The sequence below is a fragment of the Patagioenas fasciata genome, chromosome 2 (genome assembly GCF_037038585.1).
Source record: "Patagioenas fasciata isolate bPatFas1 chromosome 2, bPatFas1.hap1, whole genome shotgun sequence".
Taxonomy (NCBI): Eukaryota; Metazoa; Chordata; class Aves; order Columbiformes; family Columbidae; genus Patagioenas; species Patagioenas fasciata.
In genome coordinates, this window is record NC_092521.1 from 159,851,491 (window position 1) to 159,867,722 (window position 16,232).

At 52.6% G+C, this 16,232-nt stretch overlaps 1 protein-coding gene across 1 annotated transcript; it reads left to right on the forward strand.

Annotated features, from left to right (window-relative positions):
- Positions 1–10,084: 10,084 nt before the first annotated feature.
- MNX1 (motor neuron and pancreas homeobox 1) lies at positions 10,085–13,888 on the forward strand. Its single transcript, XM_065832747.2, has 3 exons — positions 10,085–10,757; positions 12,816–12,976; positions 13,080–13,888. The coding sequence occupies exons 1-3, from the start codon at positions 10,151–10,153 to the stop codon at positions 13,410–13,412; spliced, it is 1,101 nt and encodes a 366-aa protein (XP_065688819.2). The 5' UTR covers positions 10,085–10,150; the 3' UTR covers positions 13,413–13,888.
- Positions 13,889–16,232: the final 2,344 nt, after the last annotated feature.

Here is a 16,232-nt window from a genome sequence, read left to right on the forward strand (position 1 = left end):
GTTCTACTTGCTGAACCAGCCTATTCAGCAGAGAGCTTTAGGAAAGCTCAGTATTAAATTGTCATTTTGTCAATAAAATGTCATTTCATCAATAGTACGTCCAGGTGGCCGAATGTTTCTGCGTAATTAATTCAACTGATGCATTAAGGAATGTTATACACAACATTAATCAAAAAGTACTGTCAATATAAGGACCATATATAAATCCAGATAAGAAAACTACAAACCTGTTTGAAAGCCAAGCTCTTTTTTTCCAAGATGATCCTTCAACCTAGGGAGTTGTGTATTCTGCTATCAAAAACGCAATTAAGAAAATAGCATTATGGTTTATGGAAATATATTATTTGATTCCCTAAACCATTTCCAGGGCTTTACTGGGACCTGAACTTGAATTGTGCCATTTGATACACAGGGATCACTGAGGTCGGAACCTTAAAGGAAGCAGGATTTATTGGCCTTGGGAAATTCTACAATTCTGATGGTTGGGTTTGTTCTGAATAAAAATAAATAGCAAAATGTTGCAAAACTTTCTGAGAAACTATGGTTTTGAAAATATGCTGTCAAGTCAAGTAAAAGCATTTCCTTGCAGGTTGGTTTCAAATGCATTGCCATTTAAAATTTTTATAAAGTCAATTCTGCCATCAAAATGAGAGTATTGAATCCCAGGACTGTCAGAAATTCCTCTCTGAGCAATTGCGGAGCGCGGCACAGCCGGCCGTGCAGGGTGTTGAGCACCGCTGACCTCTCTGTCTCACACCCACGACCTCTTTGCGTGTCTCCCTCCAGACGCTGCCTCTCACCTCCCCGCTACCCCTCCCCATCCCCACGTCGCAGACCCGGACCCCTCATCCCTCCTCATCCTCCCCATCCCTCCTCACCTCCCACCATCCTCTCTCTCCTCCCAGCTTAGCATCTCTGGCTCTGGGGTCCCCCCACTTCCCTCCATCACGTCCAGCTCTTAATTTCCCTGCAAACCCTGGTTGCAGGTGTGGTACTCAGGATGCTCGGTGAGCATCACTCACCCGACTCTGTGCTGCCATCGGCTTTTTCTCGACCTGCTTCCCTCACTGCGGTTGGGTCTGACACCGCTTCTCCGGGAGCAGCTGCTGCAGCCCATGGGAGGCAGAAATAGCAACAACAGGGAGAGAAATGCTGCTCGGATCCTGACCAGGGTTAATTCCGGAGCAAAGGCAGATCCTGGGAAATGCAGCCCAAGAGGCTGCGTAGCTCACGGAGGAGCCGCTTTCGAAAGTTTTACGATTTGGCCAAAGGCTGGGTTGGTGGGATCGATGACAGGAGGTGTGCCCTGTGCCAGGGGGACCTGATCCGCACCAGCTGCGGCCGTAAATCACGGCTCAATGGGTGTGCAAACACCCGCGCTGGGAAGACTCTAAGCCAGGCGAAACAATGACATTATTTCTTAACCTCAATCTTGCAAATGGCTGGGCCATTTTCACTGATTTAAAGAAAAAATCAGGCAGATATTTTAGCCGAGAAATTTCAGCCCACATTGATGAAATTTGGTGAAAGTAGAAGCAAGTGAAAACAGGTCTTAGAAAGGGTATTTTAGACATATTTATTTTCAGATAAAATCAGCAGCTCCGCCAGGAGTAGCAATAATTCAGGCAGGGTGAATACGGTATCGCTCTCACTCCTTAGAGAGATACCATAGCACAAGGCTCAAGGGAACAACGCAGCAGCATCTACAGGAACTGTGTTGAATTTTATATTGACGATATATCTGAATATTTTCAAGCATTTTATTTGCATGAATCATTCTACCGCATAAATATCTCCACTGTAATTAGTGGAGCTGCATGACCGAAGCAAATTAGTTCTGCTCTTAAAATTAAGCATTTTATTCTGAAGTTAATAATATGAACTTAAAATTATTTCCTAGCCTTCTATAAACAAGATCACGATGTAGAAATTTTAATCAGAGGTGTTATTCATTCCATTACCTTCTTGTAATTATTTCCTATCCTTAACATGGGAAAATTGATGCTACAAAGTGTTATCTGTCCCCAGAAAATTATAGGTACCACAACAAGTTGCCACATTCTGCACAAATAAGCCAGTTAAGCAAATAAACCACTTAGATTTATCGATTTTATTTGTGTTTGATATTTTCAGTGTGTCTGCATTTTAAATGTATTTTAATGTAAAGGTTAATGGAGTTTTAATAAAGGGCAGATGGCTACTCTAATTGCAGAACACCCGGCATACTCTTTTAAAAACCTCTTTAGCTGGCTAGACATATATTAATAATTCTGAACGCCATTAGAAAAAGCAGAGGTTTGAATCAAGTGATTCTTCAGAGTTAAATTTATTATTAAACCAAAACTGCAATCATTGCATACATTTTGCAAAGAAAAATTGTATTATCAATATATTTCCCATCAAGTGATCCTGTGAACCCTTTATTATCTATTATCTATAGCTAAATTATATATCTAAAGCACCAAATGCTGAGCTTCCTGTTATATATTGGGTTTTTATCCATATGTCAGCTTTCAGCCTCTTTTTTTTTTAATTCTCTAAACATTGCGCTAGTCACAGTCTCCTCCTCGCTTCACTAATTTGATCTTTTTTTGCAAGAGCGTGGTTCCTGGGTCATATAACATTATGCATGCACGTCGCAATCTCTGGTATGTGTCTTTAAAAAAGAAGGAAAAAAGGAAATAAAAAGCATGAGCTATTTTGTACCAGGCCCTGTGCCAAGCAGAGCCTCCTGCCTCCAGAAAATACAGTGCAAGCGAATGGTATCTATGAATATCTTCAGAGCAGCCAGTTCACTGGGAGTGGAAGGTGGCCAAATGCTCTGTGGGAATGAAGAAGCCACAGGTACAAATCCTGGGGGGTTTATCACCAAAATAATTTGATTCTTTGAGTCAGGCGCTTCAAAGACCCAATTAAATCCTCAGGAGTTTTGTTGTGAATCTGAAGTCACAGCAGAATAACCATGTCACACTTGAAATAATTTAAACCGGAGAGCAATTTTCTGCTTTGGAAATAATTTCTCTAACCTCTTCCTGCCCCCACTGCAGACCCCTCTGCACAAGCCCGTGTACACCATAACCATCATCATCACCCTCTGAAATTAGCAGTTACATTAACAAGGTTTTGAAATATTGGCTGGAATGTGGTTTGGGGCTCTACAATGGAAGAGAAGTAAGTTTTATATCATTTTATGAATGGACATTAATCAATGCTAAATCACAATGAGAGTCTTATGGAATCACATATTACAATCTCCTAAATCGCAGGAGGAACTTGCCGTGATTAATGTTCCTACAACGACATTCGATACAATTAATAGTGGGAGCGGTTCACATTTAGATTTTACCACATTAGGTGTTTTTTCTGAGCTCACCATGGGTGGGAGAGACCTTTGGAGCTCAGGCCAGGAAACAATAGTAGTTGTCACATTATTAATCTGCCCTTATGATTCATCTTTTATCCTTCCTGACATTTATGTTGTTCCTCTGACATGCACATTGGAGGCCCAAACAGTCCCAGAGCTGAACCATATGAAGGTGAAGAGAATCTTCACAGTCTCCTGGAGAGATCCATCCACATGGATCTATTATTTCTCCAGATAATTCCCCTAAAATCGATTGCAAGAAGCTTTGCCTGGTTGGAGAATGGGTCCCATGGAGGCAGGGCTGGAGACTGAGGCTGGCACCACCTGAATCTTGAAAGTTAAAGGCACATGAAGTGAATTTGGGACAGCAAAGAGCAACTCCATCTGCTACAGGAGTGACTGTGTGCCCAGCTTATCTCTGTCCAAGCCCACAACTATCAGGGTGGGGTTTAGCATCACCCCAGATGTGAGTGGGAGGCAACTCTTCGGTCCTAGGTGTTTAAGCACAAGTCAGTGAAGGGCCAGCCAGAGAGCCCATCGGGATGAAGGATGTCCCAGGTACCTGTGGACAGACACAGTATCTGAGGTACGCAGCTCCAGCAGTGGCCCCCAAGCCACTGGAGGGTAGGGTGGGGCAGGCTGAACCAGAGAGGTCGCACCAGCTGAGGGATAAAGAACCAGGAGATGTGAGGTGTTTGTGTTCATGCACATCAAAGGGATCTCCAAAGGGAAAGGGGAGCAGGGAGTAGAGCATGTCACCCACACCCCCACACTGTCACAGCCCAGCCGTGCTTGTCTGTCCCCCTCGGTGCTTCTGTCATCCTCTCATTGGAGACAGCCTGCTCCTGGGTGGCTGCTCCCTCAGCCTTGTGCATGTTCAGGTGTTCTCCCATGGGCTTTGTGCGTCTCCCCGACCCCCGCCTCCCCGCTTCACAGCATGGCGACAGAGCCAGCCCAGCTCACAGAGAAGGGGAACTGCATGGAGTCTGTGCCTGCTCTGGGAGAGGGGGCAAAATTATCCTGGAGAGGAGTTAAGGGAGGTGCCCACCCTCTTTTAGGGCAGCTCTTGGGAGTCTTTCCCACAGGGGAGGGAGGACTAGGGAAGGTAAAAGAGCACCAGGCCACCCCATCTGCTCCTGATATAGGAGGGACACGCATGTCCCCCTCCAACCTTCAAATCCCTGGAACAGTGCTCATGGCGGGGCCGGGAGGGAGCTGGTTATTTAATACCCCGTTATATGTGTTTAATATATATTTCACACCCCGTTATTCCTCTCTAGTCCCCAGCACAGGCTCCTGCCCAGGACAGACAGCGGAAGGGGGTCCATGCGCCACCCCTCGCCGCTTCACCTGCGATGCCGCCCGCCTGTCGCGCCTGCACTGGGGGTGCTGCGGGAGGGAGATTTGCGGGGGAAGCCCCAAAGGCGTTTCGCAGCCCCCGAGCACCCCGGGGCTATGCTGGGGAAACAATAAAAAAGAACTAACAAAACAAATAATAATTTTAAAAAATAACCCCCCCAAATCACTCAGCTTTTCCCTCAGCCGCACGTTTTGTCCTTAACCGTCCGTTTTTTCTCAGTGCCAGTGGGAGAAGCGGCGCAACCGATTTTCAGAAATCTGCGCTGCGCGCAACCACCTCCGCCGTGTTTCCGCGGGGCGCGGAAGGGCAGCGGCGCGGCCGGTCCCAAGCGCGTAAAATACCCGCGGTGTTTCCAAATGATGCATTTAGCCAGATGTTTAAGACGTATGAGAGAAGAGTAGTTAAAACCCGCATTATATAGTTCTGCCTAGTCTAAAATTGCACGCGCTGACCCATATATTTTAAACTGTAAACGGACTCCAGTCATTTAAAATATTGTAACGTCGATAGGACTAATTAATTGGAAATAAGAAACGAAAGAATACAATTAAACGAGGAGAGAATCATTTTCTAATTTAATAGCGGGACATTTATAAAGATCACAAGCTAAAAGGCATCGAATGATCTTATCGATGGAGTGTTAAATCAGCGCAGTGGGGGGCAAGGGGGGGCAACCTTCTTCTCCTCCTCCTCCTCCTCCTGCTGATCGCCATTTCCCCCTCGGCCCCGCGGAGACCCGCGCTCCGGCCCGCGGAAGATCCGCGCAGGGCAGCGCTGGGAGCGGAGCGGCAATTCCCCGTCTGCGTGGTGCCCTCAAATATTGTGATCTTTTATTAGCCCCCATTTCCTAACAATAATTTATTGCGATAAAACAGACACCCGAGGTCCTCTTAAATTGTCTTTTCATAATGAATAAATTTAAACTGGCTAATTAATATATAAACTAACCCAATTTGTCAGGTTGATTTGTATTTTAGTTAATTGTGAAAGTAATTACCACATGGGCAAATTAACAGCTTTCTGGAAATGACCAAGGCAGGGTTTTTATTTCCTTCCTGGGTGAAGAAAATTCATTTTTCCCAGCTCTTGATGTGATGAATAAAAGTCATAAATCTGGGTGATTGGTGCAGGCAGAGTCTAAATGGCTTCATATTTCATTTTAGGTTTAATAGAAATATTCATGCTCTGTTTTAATGAAATTAAATTGAAGGGGGGTGGACTGAGAGGCTGTCGGTCGGGACTTAAAGGGGCAGCGCACATTTGGTGGGTTTTGTTGTTTTCTTGTGGATGAGCAAAAACTGTCAAGCTTTTGATATTGCAGACAAAGCGCGCCAGACGCCGCGATCGCAGCAGTTGTAGAAATAAATTTAGGGTTTTTACTTGACATCATCTGGAAAGCAAGTCCAACGAGAGCCAGGTAAAACTTTAGGGGCGGGGGGAAGTATCCCGTCCTCCTAATGCAGGGACAGCTTTTTCCCCTATTGCGGGACTTTGGGACGAATAAAAGTTCTTGGCGGTCCATTTGCAGACTGTCCCTTTTCTCCAGGGCTGACATCTCGGAGGGTATCAAAGCCCTTTTCCTGACAGAGGACGTGTAGAGGCTGTCGCACCCAGCAAGGACAAGGTGCTGGTGAGGACCTATCCGCCTTTGTGAGCTGTCCAGGGCCCTCCCGGGATTCCTTTCCCTGGCGAAAGGAAAAAGTTTGACACCGCATAAGCACTTTCCAAGTCCCTGAGGCTGGTGATGCCAGCCCGAGTACCCGCAGGGACTCGTTTTCCCCCAGAGGACAGACAAACCCCCTATGTCGGGGACCAACCCGGCTCGGGACCCGCCTGCAGCCGGAGCCGCTCCGTAATGGATCTGATCTGTGACTTGTTGATTTCCCCTGAGCAAATAAGGCTTTGATGCAGTCCCGGCGAGAGTGGTTAGCTGATGAATTGACAAAAACTAATCAGCTTTATTGGGAAACAGGTTAAGGGCAGCAGAGTGTCAATAATTCTCCGCCTGACCCCCTCATCCATTAAGAGAGGCAGGCTGATTAGACCGAGAAGACCCTGTGCTTTTTGCACTGAAATTGCTTTCATAAACTCACCATTATTAGCAGTCAATGCAAGCGGCTAATTTAGAGGAGACATCCCGAGGATGTCACATTTATCAGGGAGGTTTATGTATCATTATCTCATTTACAGAATGTCGCAGTGTAATATGTGTTTTTGGCAATAACGCTGGCCCCGCGCCTGAGGTTTGTAACGGCTTTGGAGAGACCGGCCGGCGTGGAGAGACCGGGCTGGAGGGGTTTAATTCAGAGGCCTGAGACACCCCCTCCCTCATCGCGGGGCTCCGGGCGCTCCACCTCTCCCACCGGGCAGCCCGCGACGTGGGGCGGCCCAGGGTTTACCCCACGGCCCCACGCAGCCCCTGCATGCACCACCCCCGTTTTTCAAAAGGCGAGATAGGCATCTGTTTGCCCATGGCCGGGGGAACGAGGGCTTTGCTGAAAGGGGACCACCCGGAGGTGTCGGGGGAGCGCGCTCCTTGCGCTATCTCCGCCGAGATAACCGCGCATTGTTGGCTCCCGGGCAATATACTGGATCAACACAGGTGCGGGAGCCTTGGGGAGTTCAGCCGGCCCGGATGCCCTGCGGCATCTGGGGCGGGGTAAACACATGAACCGGAGTGAGGGGAGGAAATAAACAAAAATTTAAAAAACTAAATCAGAACCAAACCACAATTAAAACAATAAAAGGAAAGGGGAAAAGAAAAAGAAAAGGGTATAAAAGAAAAAAATTGCCCTCGATTAAAAAAATATATCTGAAAATCGAAATTCTTGTCTTGGTACTACGTATTCCTCACCGGGAGGAAGGGCAGTCAGGGGAGCGATCGGGAGGGTAGAGGCGAGCGGCCCCGCTGGGGGCTGGCTCACTGCTCAGCTCAAACTTGCGGGTCGCGAGGGAGGCTTCTCCACACGTCCATCAGCCAAACGATGCCCGCGTGTGACACCGGACCGGGAGGTGCGGGGTGCCCGGACATGGCGACCCGCCTGAGCCCTCACGGGGATGCGGTGATGGCCGGGGCGGGACGATGCGGCGCCGACCCTCGACCCCCAACCAGGCGGCCGGATCTTCCGCCCCAGCACAGCCTGGAAAAACGTCCACGGCACCGGACACCCTCGCCCGCCGGCCGCTGCGAGCCGCGCATCCCTCCCGGCCACGGTCACACATCCCCACCCGTGTCCTGGACGCAGCCGTGCGCTCACGGCTCTGCGCGTACCCTGAGTGAAAAACCCTGCAGCTCCGTTCCCTCCTCCCTCAAACTGCACAGAGAAGGGACCCAAAGATGTACCATGCGGTGCTGTCTGCATATGCGGAACAACCCGCGCCCGGGGATGCCTGGCCGGTGACAGCCGCGTTCCCGTTGCCAGCGGGCTGGATGTCCCCCTTGCCCAAGATACATTGAAGGGAGATGACCCTCGGCTCTCCAGGGGGTCGGGATGCAAGGATGGAGGAGGCGGGTGCAGGTCCGAAGTCGGTCAAAGAGGAAAAGCGGAGTGTCCAGGACACTCGCTGTCGTGGGACTGACCCGCGCGTGGGGCTCAAGCTGCCGTTCAAGGGGAAACGTGGTCCCATTCAGTGGGAGGCATCGACCCCGGGGCGGTTCCCGCTCTCCCGGGGCCTTTCCCTGCCCCCCTCGCCCGTGCCTCGAAGCCCACCGATGGCCCCGCAAAATGATTCATAAAATGGTTCATAAAAGCGATCCTGCGACTCGGCTTCCCTCTCTGTTCCCTACGGAGCCCTGGGCAGCGGGGTGTGCGGGGTGCGGGTGCCGTAGGCGTCTGCGGGGCGCATCCCCGGGAGCCCCGTGGCCTGTGCGGGCTGCGCTGGCAGCGTGCGGGGGCTCCCGGTGCAGAGCGGCTGTTTGCGTCTGGATGCATCTGCTTTGCCTGTAATCGTGTGTCTGTGTGGGGCACACCTGTGCGTGGGTGTTGTCGTGTGGCTCCACTGTGCCACGCGTGGGCATTTGCCGTGTGTGGTCGTGCCTGGCCTGTACAGGTGCGTAGGTGCGTCTGCCCTGTCTGTGTGTCTGCGGTGCTCTGTCTGTGTGTCTGCCTGATTGTGTCTGCGCGTTCGCGGTGCTGTGTCTGTGCGTCTGCACGGTTTGTATGTGTGTGTCTGTCCTGCTTGTGCCTGCCGTGATTATGTGTGTGTGTCTGCTTGTGTCTGTCTCTGCTTATGTCTGTCTGCTGTGTGTGACCGTGTGTCCGGGGGCTCCAATCAGGGATGCCAAGGAAAAATAAGTCAGTGCAGAAGAGAAGTGGAGAATTAGAGTATGGAGCAAAGGGTGCGTGTTTGTGCGTGTGTGCACACAGCCCCCGCAGCGGTGTTCTGGGCCTTCTGCCCACGGAGCAATGGCGAGAAGGGGACCAGGAGCACAGTTGTCAGATGTTTTCTTTGCTCTGTTGGACTCCGGTTTTATATTTTTTCCCCTCTCTCTCCGTTTTCCCCTCTTTATATTGCTTTTATTATTCCCACCCCAGGGGCTGGGGGTGTGAGGCAGCGCACCCTTGTCGCGGTGGCACCGGCAGCCCCGGGTGCACAGTCCCATCGCCCCCCGGGTGCCAAGCAGCCCCTCCCGGAAGGGACTCACGGCGGCGGATCCACGACACGGGCATTTCCCGCGGCCGAGCGCCTTCTCCCGGGGGCTGGCAAAGGCTTTTTGAAGGGAGAGCGTGTTTACCTTGGCAGCGCTTCGTGTCGGCCTGACCTTCCGCTCACACCGGCTTTGCGGTGTCCCCACCGCCCCCTCCCCGGGGAAATGGGACCTTGGCGAAGGAGCGACCCCTCGCCCTGCTCTTTCCCTTTTCTGTTCGAGCGTGTTTGCGTTAGATAAGCAGGACTAATAACACTATTGACAAACCCGGGGGTTGGTGGCAGGCTTGACTCCCTGACCCACAGGTGTTTATTCTTTCCGACTCGTTAAAAAGCGGTCGGCGGCGCGTTTATGGCAAATATTTGCCGTGTGCGGGAATGGTAGAAAACTGTCATTGAATACGCGACGGGAGCCACCGCGGCCGGCAAAGCCAGGCAAGCCCCGCAGCTGGGAGGGCTCTCCTCGCCGACAGGAGCTGGTTCTCAGTCCGTACACCGGACTTTCCCCTCCCGTTAACCCCAACCCACTGCCCCCGCCTCTCCGGGAGTTCCCGGGGGTGGGCAGGCTGGAAGGGGGCGGGCCGCCCCCGCTCCGTCGTGACAGGTGGGCGAAGGGGCCAATGGCGGGCGAGGCCGCAGTGGCGCCGGCCCAATGGGAGCCGCCTGCGGCCCTTGAAGGGGCGCGCCGCGGAGCGTGGCCGCACTGCCGCCCGCCGCTGCCGGGAGACGCGGCCGGCCCGGGGCCGCCCGACGCACCGCGGTCCTCCCGCCTCAGCCCCATGGAAAAGTCCAAAAATTTCCGCATCGACGCGCTGCTGGCTGTCGACCCTCCCAAGGCGGCTGCGGCGGGGCAGAGCGCGCCGCTCGCCCTGGTCACCTCGCTGGGCGGCAGCGGCAGTAGCAGCAGCGGGAGCGGCAGCCCCCCGTCCTCCTCGTCCTCTTCCTCATCCTCTTCATCCTCCTCCGAGCATCCCTCCGGCGGCCCCGCCGACTGCCTGCGCACCGACAGCCCTTCTCCGCCGCGCCTCCTGGCCACCCATTGCGCCCTGGTCCCTAAGCCCGGCTTCCTGCCCGGTACCGGCGCCGGCGCCCACCCGCATCATCACGCCTCGGCGGCCGGCATGGCCCTGGGACTGCACCCCGCGGCGCCCGGCGGGCCGGGCATGCCGGCGCAGGCGGCCCTCTACGGGCATCCCGTGTACGGCTACTCGGCTCTGGGCGGGCAGCACCCGGCCCTCTCCTATTCCTATTCGCAAGTGCAGGGAGCGCACCCATCCCACCCCGCCGCCGACCCCATCAAGCTCAGCGCCGGCACCTTCCAGCTGGACCAGTGGCTGCGGGCCTCCACCGCCGGCATGATCCTACCCAAAATGCCCGACTTCAACTGTGAGTATTTGCCTCCTTCTGACCCTCCGCCGCATCCCCGCCGTTCCCCATCCCACTGCAGGGGCCTACCGGGAGCTGTCTCATTCCTAGAGAGAAGAAACCCCCTCCCTACCCACGCGTAAATGAACTGCAGATTTAAACAGGTGGTGATTTTTTTTTTTTTTAAATTTAATTTTTATTAGAAGGAGGAAAGAGCGATCCGCAATGGGAAGGGGGGGATTGTGTGGGTCGTCTCACTGTTCCCGACCCCTAAGGAGCCCCTAACAGTTCGGTTGCTTATGGTAGGTTGAATAGGAGGGTGGCAAATCGCTTCCTGCCGTTGCAAACGCCCTTTCCCGCCGTTCCCGGGAAGCAAAGGCCCCTGGAGACTGGGGAAATGGGGACGGGACAGGGGCAGGAGCCATCGGGGTCTCTCTCGAAGTATCCCCACCAAAAGCTGGGCAGCATGTCCCATCACTCAGCCACCGTTTCTAATTTTATTTCTCTTTTATGGGAAATGGGATTATAATAATTATGGATGGCTACTCTGGGCAAACGGGCATGGGGAGGATCTGGAGTCAGCCAAAAATTTGGAATTCTGCGTTCCCTGGGGATATGAATAGTCACGAAATAAATATAGTCAGAACAGTTTAGGTTCTGGCCCAGGGAAAGCCGAAAATGCTGCATTAAACCAGACAGTCCTGAAGTCCCAGTAAAGGCAGGTTGCTGAGCACTAGGCCTCATGGCGATGGGGACCTCGTGTGCATCTGGTTTAGGCACAGATCATTTTCGGAGGTGTGAGCTCTCTGTGGGAATGGCCGATTTAACAATACCGGAGGTGTAGTTTTACAAAAATCATGCCAGGAAAAGAATTGCGATTTCTTTTTTTTCCTTTTTTTTTTTTTTTTTTTCCCCTCCCCTTCTCATACATTGCACACACATTTGCAGACAAAAAAGTCCATTGTTTTCTCTCGAATTGGGGTTGTTTAGACTGGAACATTCAGGAAGAAAAAAAATAATTAAGAGAGCTGTCAAAGCCCTGCTACTCAAACAAGGTACAGGGGGGAATAAATAGCTGCAGAGAAACGAGAATGGAGCCTCGGAAAATCGCACCGCAGTGAGAAAATCTCCTCGGCGCTGCTGTCCGGCAGCGGACAGTGTCCTCTTCTCTTTCTGCCCGCTTTAGCGAGCGGGCTCCAGCCGCGCCCGGGGAGCGAGAGCTGCACCTTCGGTGTTTGGTTTTGGGTTTTTGTTTTGTTTTGTGGTGTTTTTTTTTTTTTTTTTTTTTTTCCTAAACCAAATAAACCAAAGTGCTAAAATGCTCCGAGAAATGAGCGGTAGCGCAGCCGCGTCGCATCTCCAGGCTGTCCGGGCCAAGCAAAGGGGCTCAGACCCCTCCGCTGCCCATTATTTATCACCGGGCTTTTTTTTTTTAAGGCAATCCCCAATTTTAATTATTCTTTCTGAACACTGAAAACATACCGATACAGATTTTTCTTTTTTTCCCCTCTTCGTTCAAATACAATTTTCCAGCCCTCGCTGCTCATTTACGCTCCGGTGCCCGGCGCTCGCAGCCGGCGGAGCGATGCGGACCGATGCGCAGCGGCTCGTAGGGGTCCTGGTCTCGGCCTGCAGAGCGGGGGGGGCGGCCTGCAATCCCGTTAATTAAAGCCGGCGGGTATGGGCAGTCTGGGAGCGCGGCAGGTTTAACCAAAGCGTTAAATGGAACAAATTACTGCTCCCCGGAGAGCCCGGTACCGCTTCGCCGCGATTCCTGGCTCGGCTTTATTGTCTAGCACTTGTTAGGCTCTTGGGAAATCAAGAGACATTTTTCTTTACTTAAAATATTTAATTTTTTTTTGTCCCTATGGGGAATCCCCTGACACTGTGTAAGCTGTGAAACGCCGGAGCTAGAGGGGATCCGTCCCTCGGTCCGGTGGATAACTCTCCACCCTACCTCAACCTCTTCCCACTGTCGCTCCTGCCTGCCCTGCTTCCAGCTCCGTCTCGGGGGATGCCCGGTCGCGGGGGGGGCGGCTCCGCGCTCACCTCCGCGCTCCCCCTCTTCTCCTCTCCCAGCCCAGGCGCAATCCAACCTGCTGGGGAAGTGTCGCCGGCCCCGCACGGCCTTCACCAGCCAGCAGCTGCTGGAACTGGAGCACCAGTTCAAGCTCAACAAGTACCTCTCCCGGCCCAAGCGCTTCGAGGTGGCCACGTCGCTGATGCTCACCGAGACGCAGGTGAGTCCCCGGCCCCGCGGCGAGGGACAGATGGGGGATGCTGCCCTGAGGGAGGGGCGGTGGATGAAGCATTGTCTGTGTTCCCCCGCGACGTCTCTCCCAGGTGAAGATCTGGTTCCAGAACCGACGCATGAAGTGGAAGCGCAGCAAGAAGGCGAAGGAGCAGGCGGCGCAGGAGGCCGAGAAGCAGAAGGGGGGTGGCGGAGAAGACAAGGGGGATGAGGACGTGATGCTGCCCGCCCCAGATAAGAGCGGCGGTAGGAGGATGCGGGAGCTGCCCGACAGTGAGCCTGAGGACGACGAGGAGGAGGAGGATGAGGAAGAGGAGGGGGCAGCGGCAGGGCGATGCTGCCCTTACCACTCCTCTGACTGCTCTGAGGCAGAGGAGGACACGCAGCCCCGGGGTCGGCACGGAGCCCCAGCCCAGTCCCAGTGATTCCCCCCGACAGGCCCGTCTCCCTCCAGGAGTGGGCTCTGCCCGTCCCTCCGGGAGGCAGCCCCACCGCTCTGGGTCGCCACCAGCCCCGCTCCCCTCCTTGTTCCGATTTCTCCCTGCTTGGAGGGCGATGGAGAAGAGGATTTCCCCGCATGTCGGGTGGGGAAGAGGATTCACGGTGACTACAGTGTTATTATTGACTGAAAACCAGATAAAACTTGAGCCCCCCCCTCCCATACTGGCCCCCTGGACGTGCGCTCCTTTTGCTGCATATTGGAAATGTTTTGTTCTTACTATATATCGGGAAAACCGTTTATGTCATGAACGTTAAAACTGCTGGAAATCTCAATACTTTCTTTATTTTTGTATATTGTATTTATAAAAAAAAAAAGCCTCTACTTATGCATGCTAAATTATTCCCCATGCCTTCTCACCTGCGTGATGGGGTGGAAAATAAACGGTGTTTTGTACTTAAAGATTCATGAGCGCTCTACGTAGGGGGGGAAATGCTTGGCTCTCCCGGGCCGGGGTCGCAGGGGTCTCCTGGTTCTCTGGGCGGTGCCAAAGCACCGGGGAAGGAGCGGTGACCACATTTCCAAACCGAATTTAATTCGGTGCTGCAGCCGTAGTGCAATATCTGATATCGGTGTGAGTTTTTCGGGAGAAGCGCCTCGGAACAGGAGAGGAATCAAGACGGCTTCACCACCTCTCCGAGTTTTGTTTCGTTGCTTTTCCAGCCTCCCCCCCCCCCCCGCAGACACCAGAGATGCGTGTCCCACCCGGGTATCGGTGTCCTCTGCCCTGCGACGTCCCCGCGAACCCGGGGCTGGGAAGGGAGCAGCAACGGAGCTCCTGTTCCCTTGCGGGGCTGCAAACCCGGAGCCGGGGTGTAGGAAATGAGGAAGCAGCGCTGCTTTCCAGGGCTCGGTTCACAAACGAGTGAGGAGCTCCGAGGGGAGAAGGGGGCGAGAGGCCCTTATGCCCTCCCCGGTACCGAGGACGGGACCCCCCGCCGACCGCCCCGGCAGAGAAGTGCGGGCTTTTCGATAACTGCGGGATTTATCTCGCCAATAAATTTGCAGATCAATTCATCCTTGTCACCGCAGCTCTTCTCCAAATCAATTATAGCGAATTTAAATATAATCACTGGCTCATCCTCACGAGTTCGGGGCCACGTCTGGTAATTCATTCCCGCTAATGAATGACGGCGCGGCGAGGCTCCCGCGCAGGGCCGCGCAAGGGGGCGGAGGGACCCCGTGGGTCCTGCGGTCCCCGGCCCCCCGCACCCTGGGTGCATTCGCTTCCCCGTAGAGCCCCGGAGGATGAAGAGCTTCCAAATAAGGAGTGTTCCCACTCCTGTACGCCTTTTTTAAAAAAAATATTCACTTTTTTATTTATTACAAACCGCGTTAACCTTTCACATGAGAGTAGCACGGCCCTCTGAATGGCTTCTACAACAATCCCTCCCGTTCAACTCAGTCCGGCGGATACATGAGTTTATGGTATGAGACGACACGAAGAAGAGTTGTCCGCCACCGAGAGCTTCAGGCGATGCCGGCCGGGGGTGGCATTTAGGGACAACGCGGTTAGTTATTAGTTTACCAGCCCAGCACACCCAGCGCGCCGAGGGGTTACGCCATAAATCACACACGTTCACTGGATAAATCATAAATCTGGATGGATCCCATAGGTCAGAAAACTTGATCAGGACAAAATTGATTTGGGCTTGATCGATACTTCCCTCCTTGCACGGAAAAAAAATTCCGTTGGAGGCTCTGATTCAAATTTGTAAACGATTTGCTCTCGGCCACAGGTTGTAGAGGGTTTAAGGCGATATTAAAATAAAGGCATTAGTTGCTCCGCGATTTTCCACGCCGCTGGCTGCGGCTGCAACTTCGTGCGTGAACGCCCGCACAGGGCCGCGCAACATCCACGCAACACCCGCGCAGGGCCGCGGCGGCTCCTCCGCCCTAAACCCGGCGACGCCTCCGCGTTACTCACTTCCAGCAGGGTTTATCTCTCTGCTGACACCCTAAAATATCCAAAACACATCAGCGTGGAGGACACATCATTATCTTTAAAAAAATACCACAATAAATGAGAACAATAGAAAAATCTCAAGGTACTTGAGATCACTCCCCCAGAAAAGATCCTCCCTCAGCCTTTAATTTTCAATTAAATACCCGCTAATTAAACTGGTAAACGTGCGCCACCGGGCCAGAATTTTTTTGTGTGCCCAAGAGGTGTGTGTCCAAACGTGTTTCAGCCCTATGAAAAACAGCCTTGCGGGGCACAGGCAGCTATTCACGGCCTCTGTATCAAAGTCCTACCGGTGTATTGTGTCTGTCTCAATAAAATTAATCTCTTTAAAGCCCAGCGTCTCACAAGAATGCCTTCAGTGTTCCAGACTACAAGGGCAAATATGTTTTTCAGATTCTGTTTTTATGGGCGGATTAAAGTTTATTTTCCATAATAGGGCACCTAATAAAACCCATAAAGCTCTGTCACTCTTACAGCTGGTGGCCTCATTTAACACTTTCACTTCGTAAATCATTTTACAACTTACCAGGTGTTTCCAAAACTGAAAGGAGAGGAGGGGGAAAAAGAGCAGGAGAGGGGGGAAAGAGAAATTAAAGTCACTTAAAATATAGACACGGTCCTTTGGCGGTGGGTGCGTTTGCGTTGTCGCTTGGAAGGGCTTCAAAGAAGGTGTCGATCCCGACGGGGGAGAAAACCCTTTTAATCAGGATTTCCCACGCTCTTTTGAAGTGAGGAGGCTCGTCCCCACGTGCAGCGTAATCAAAGGATCGGGATGATTAG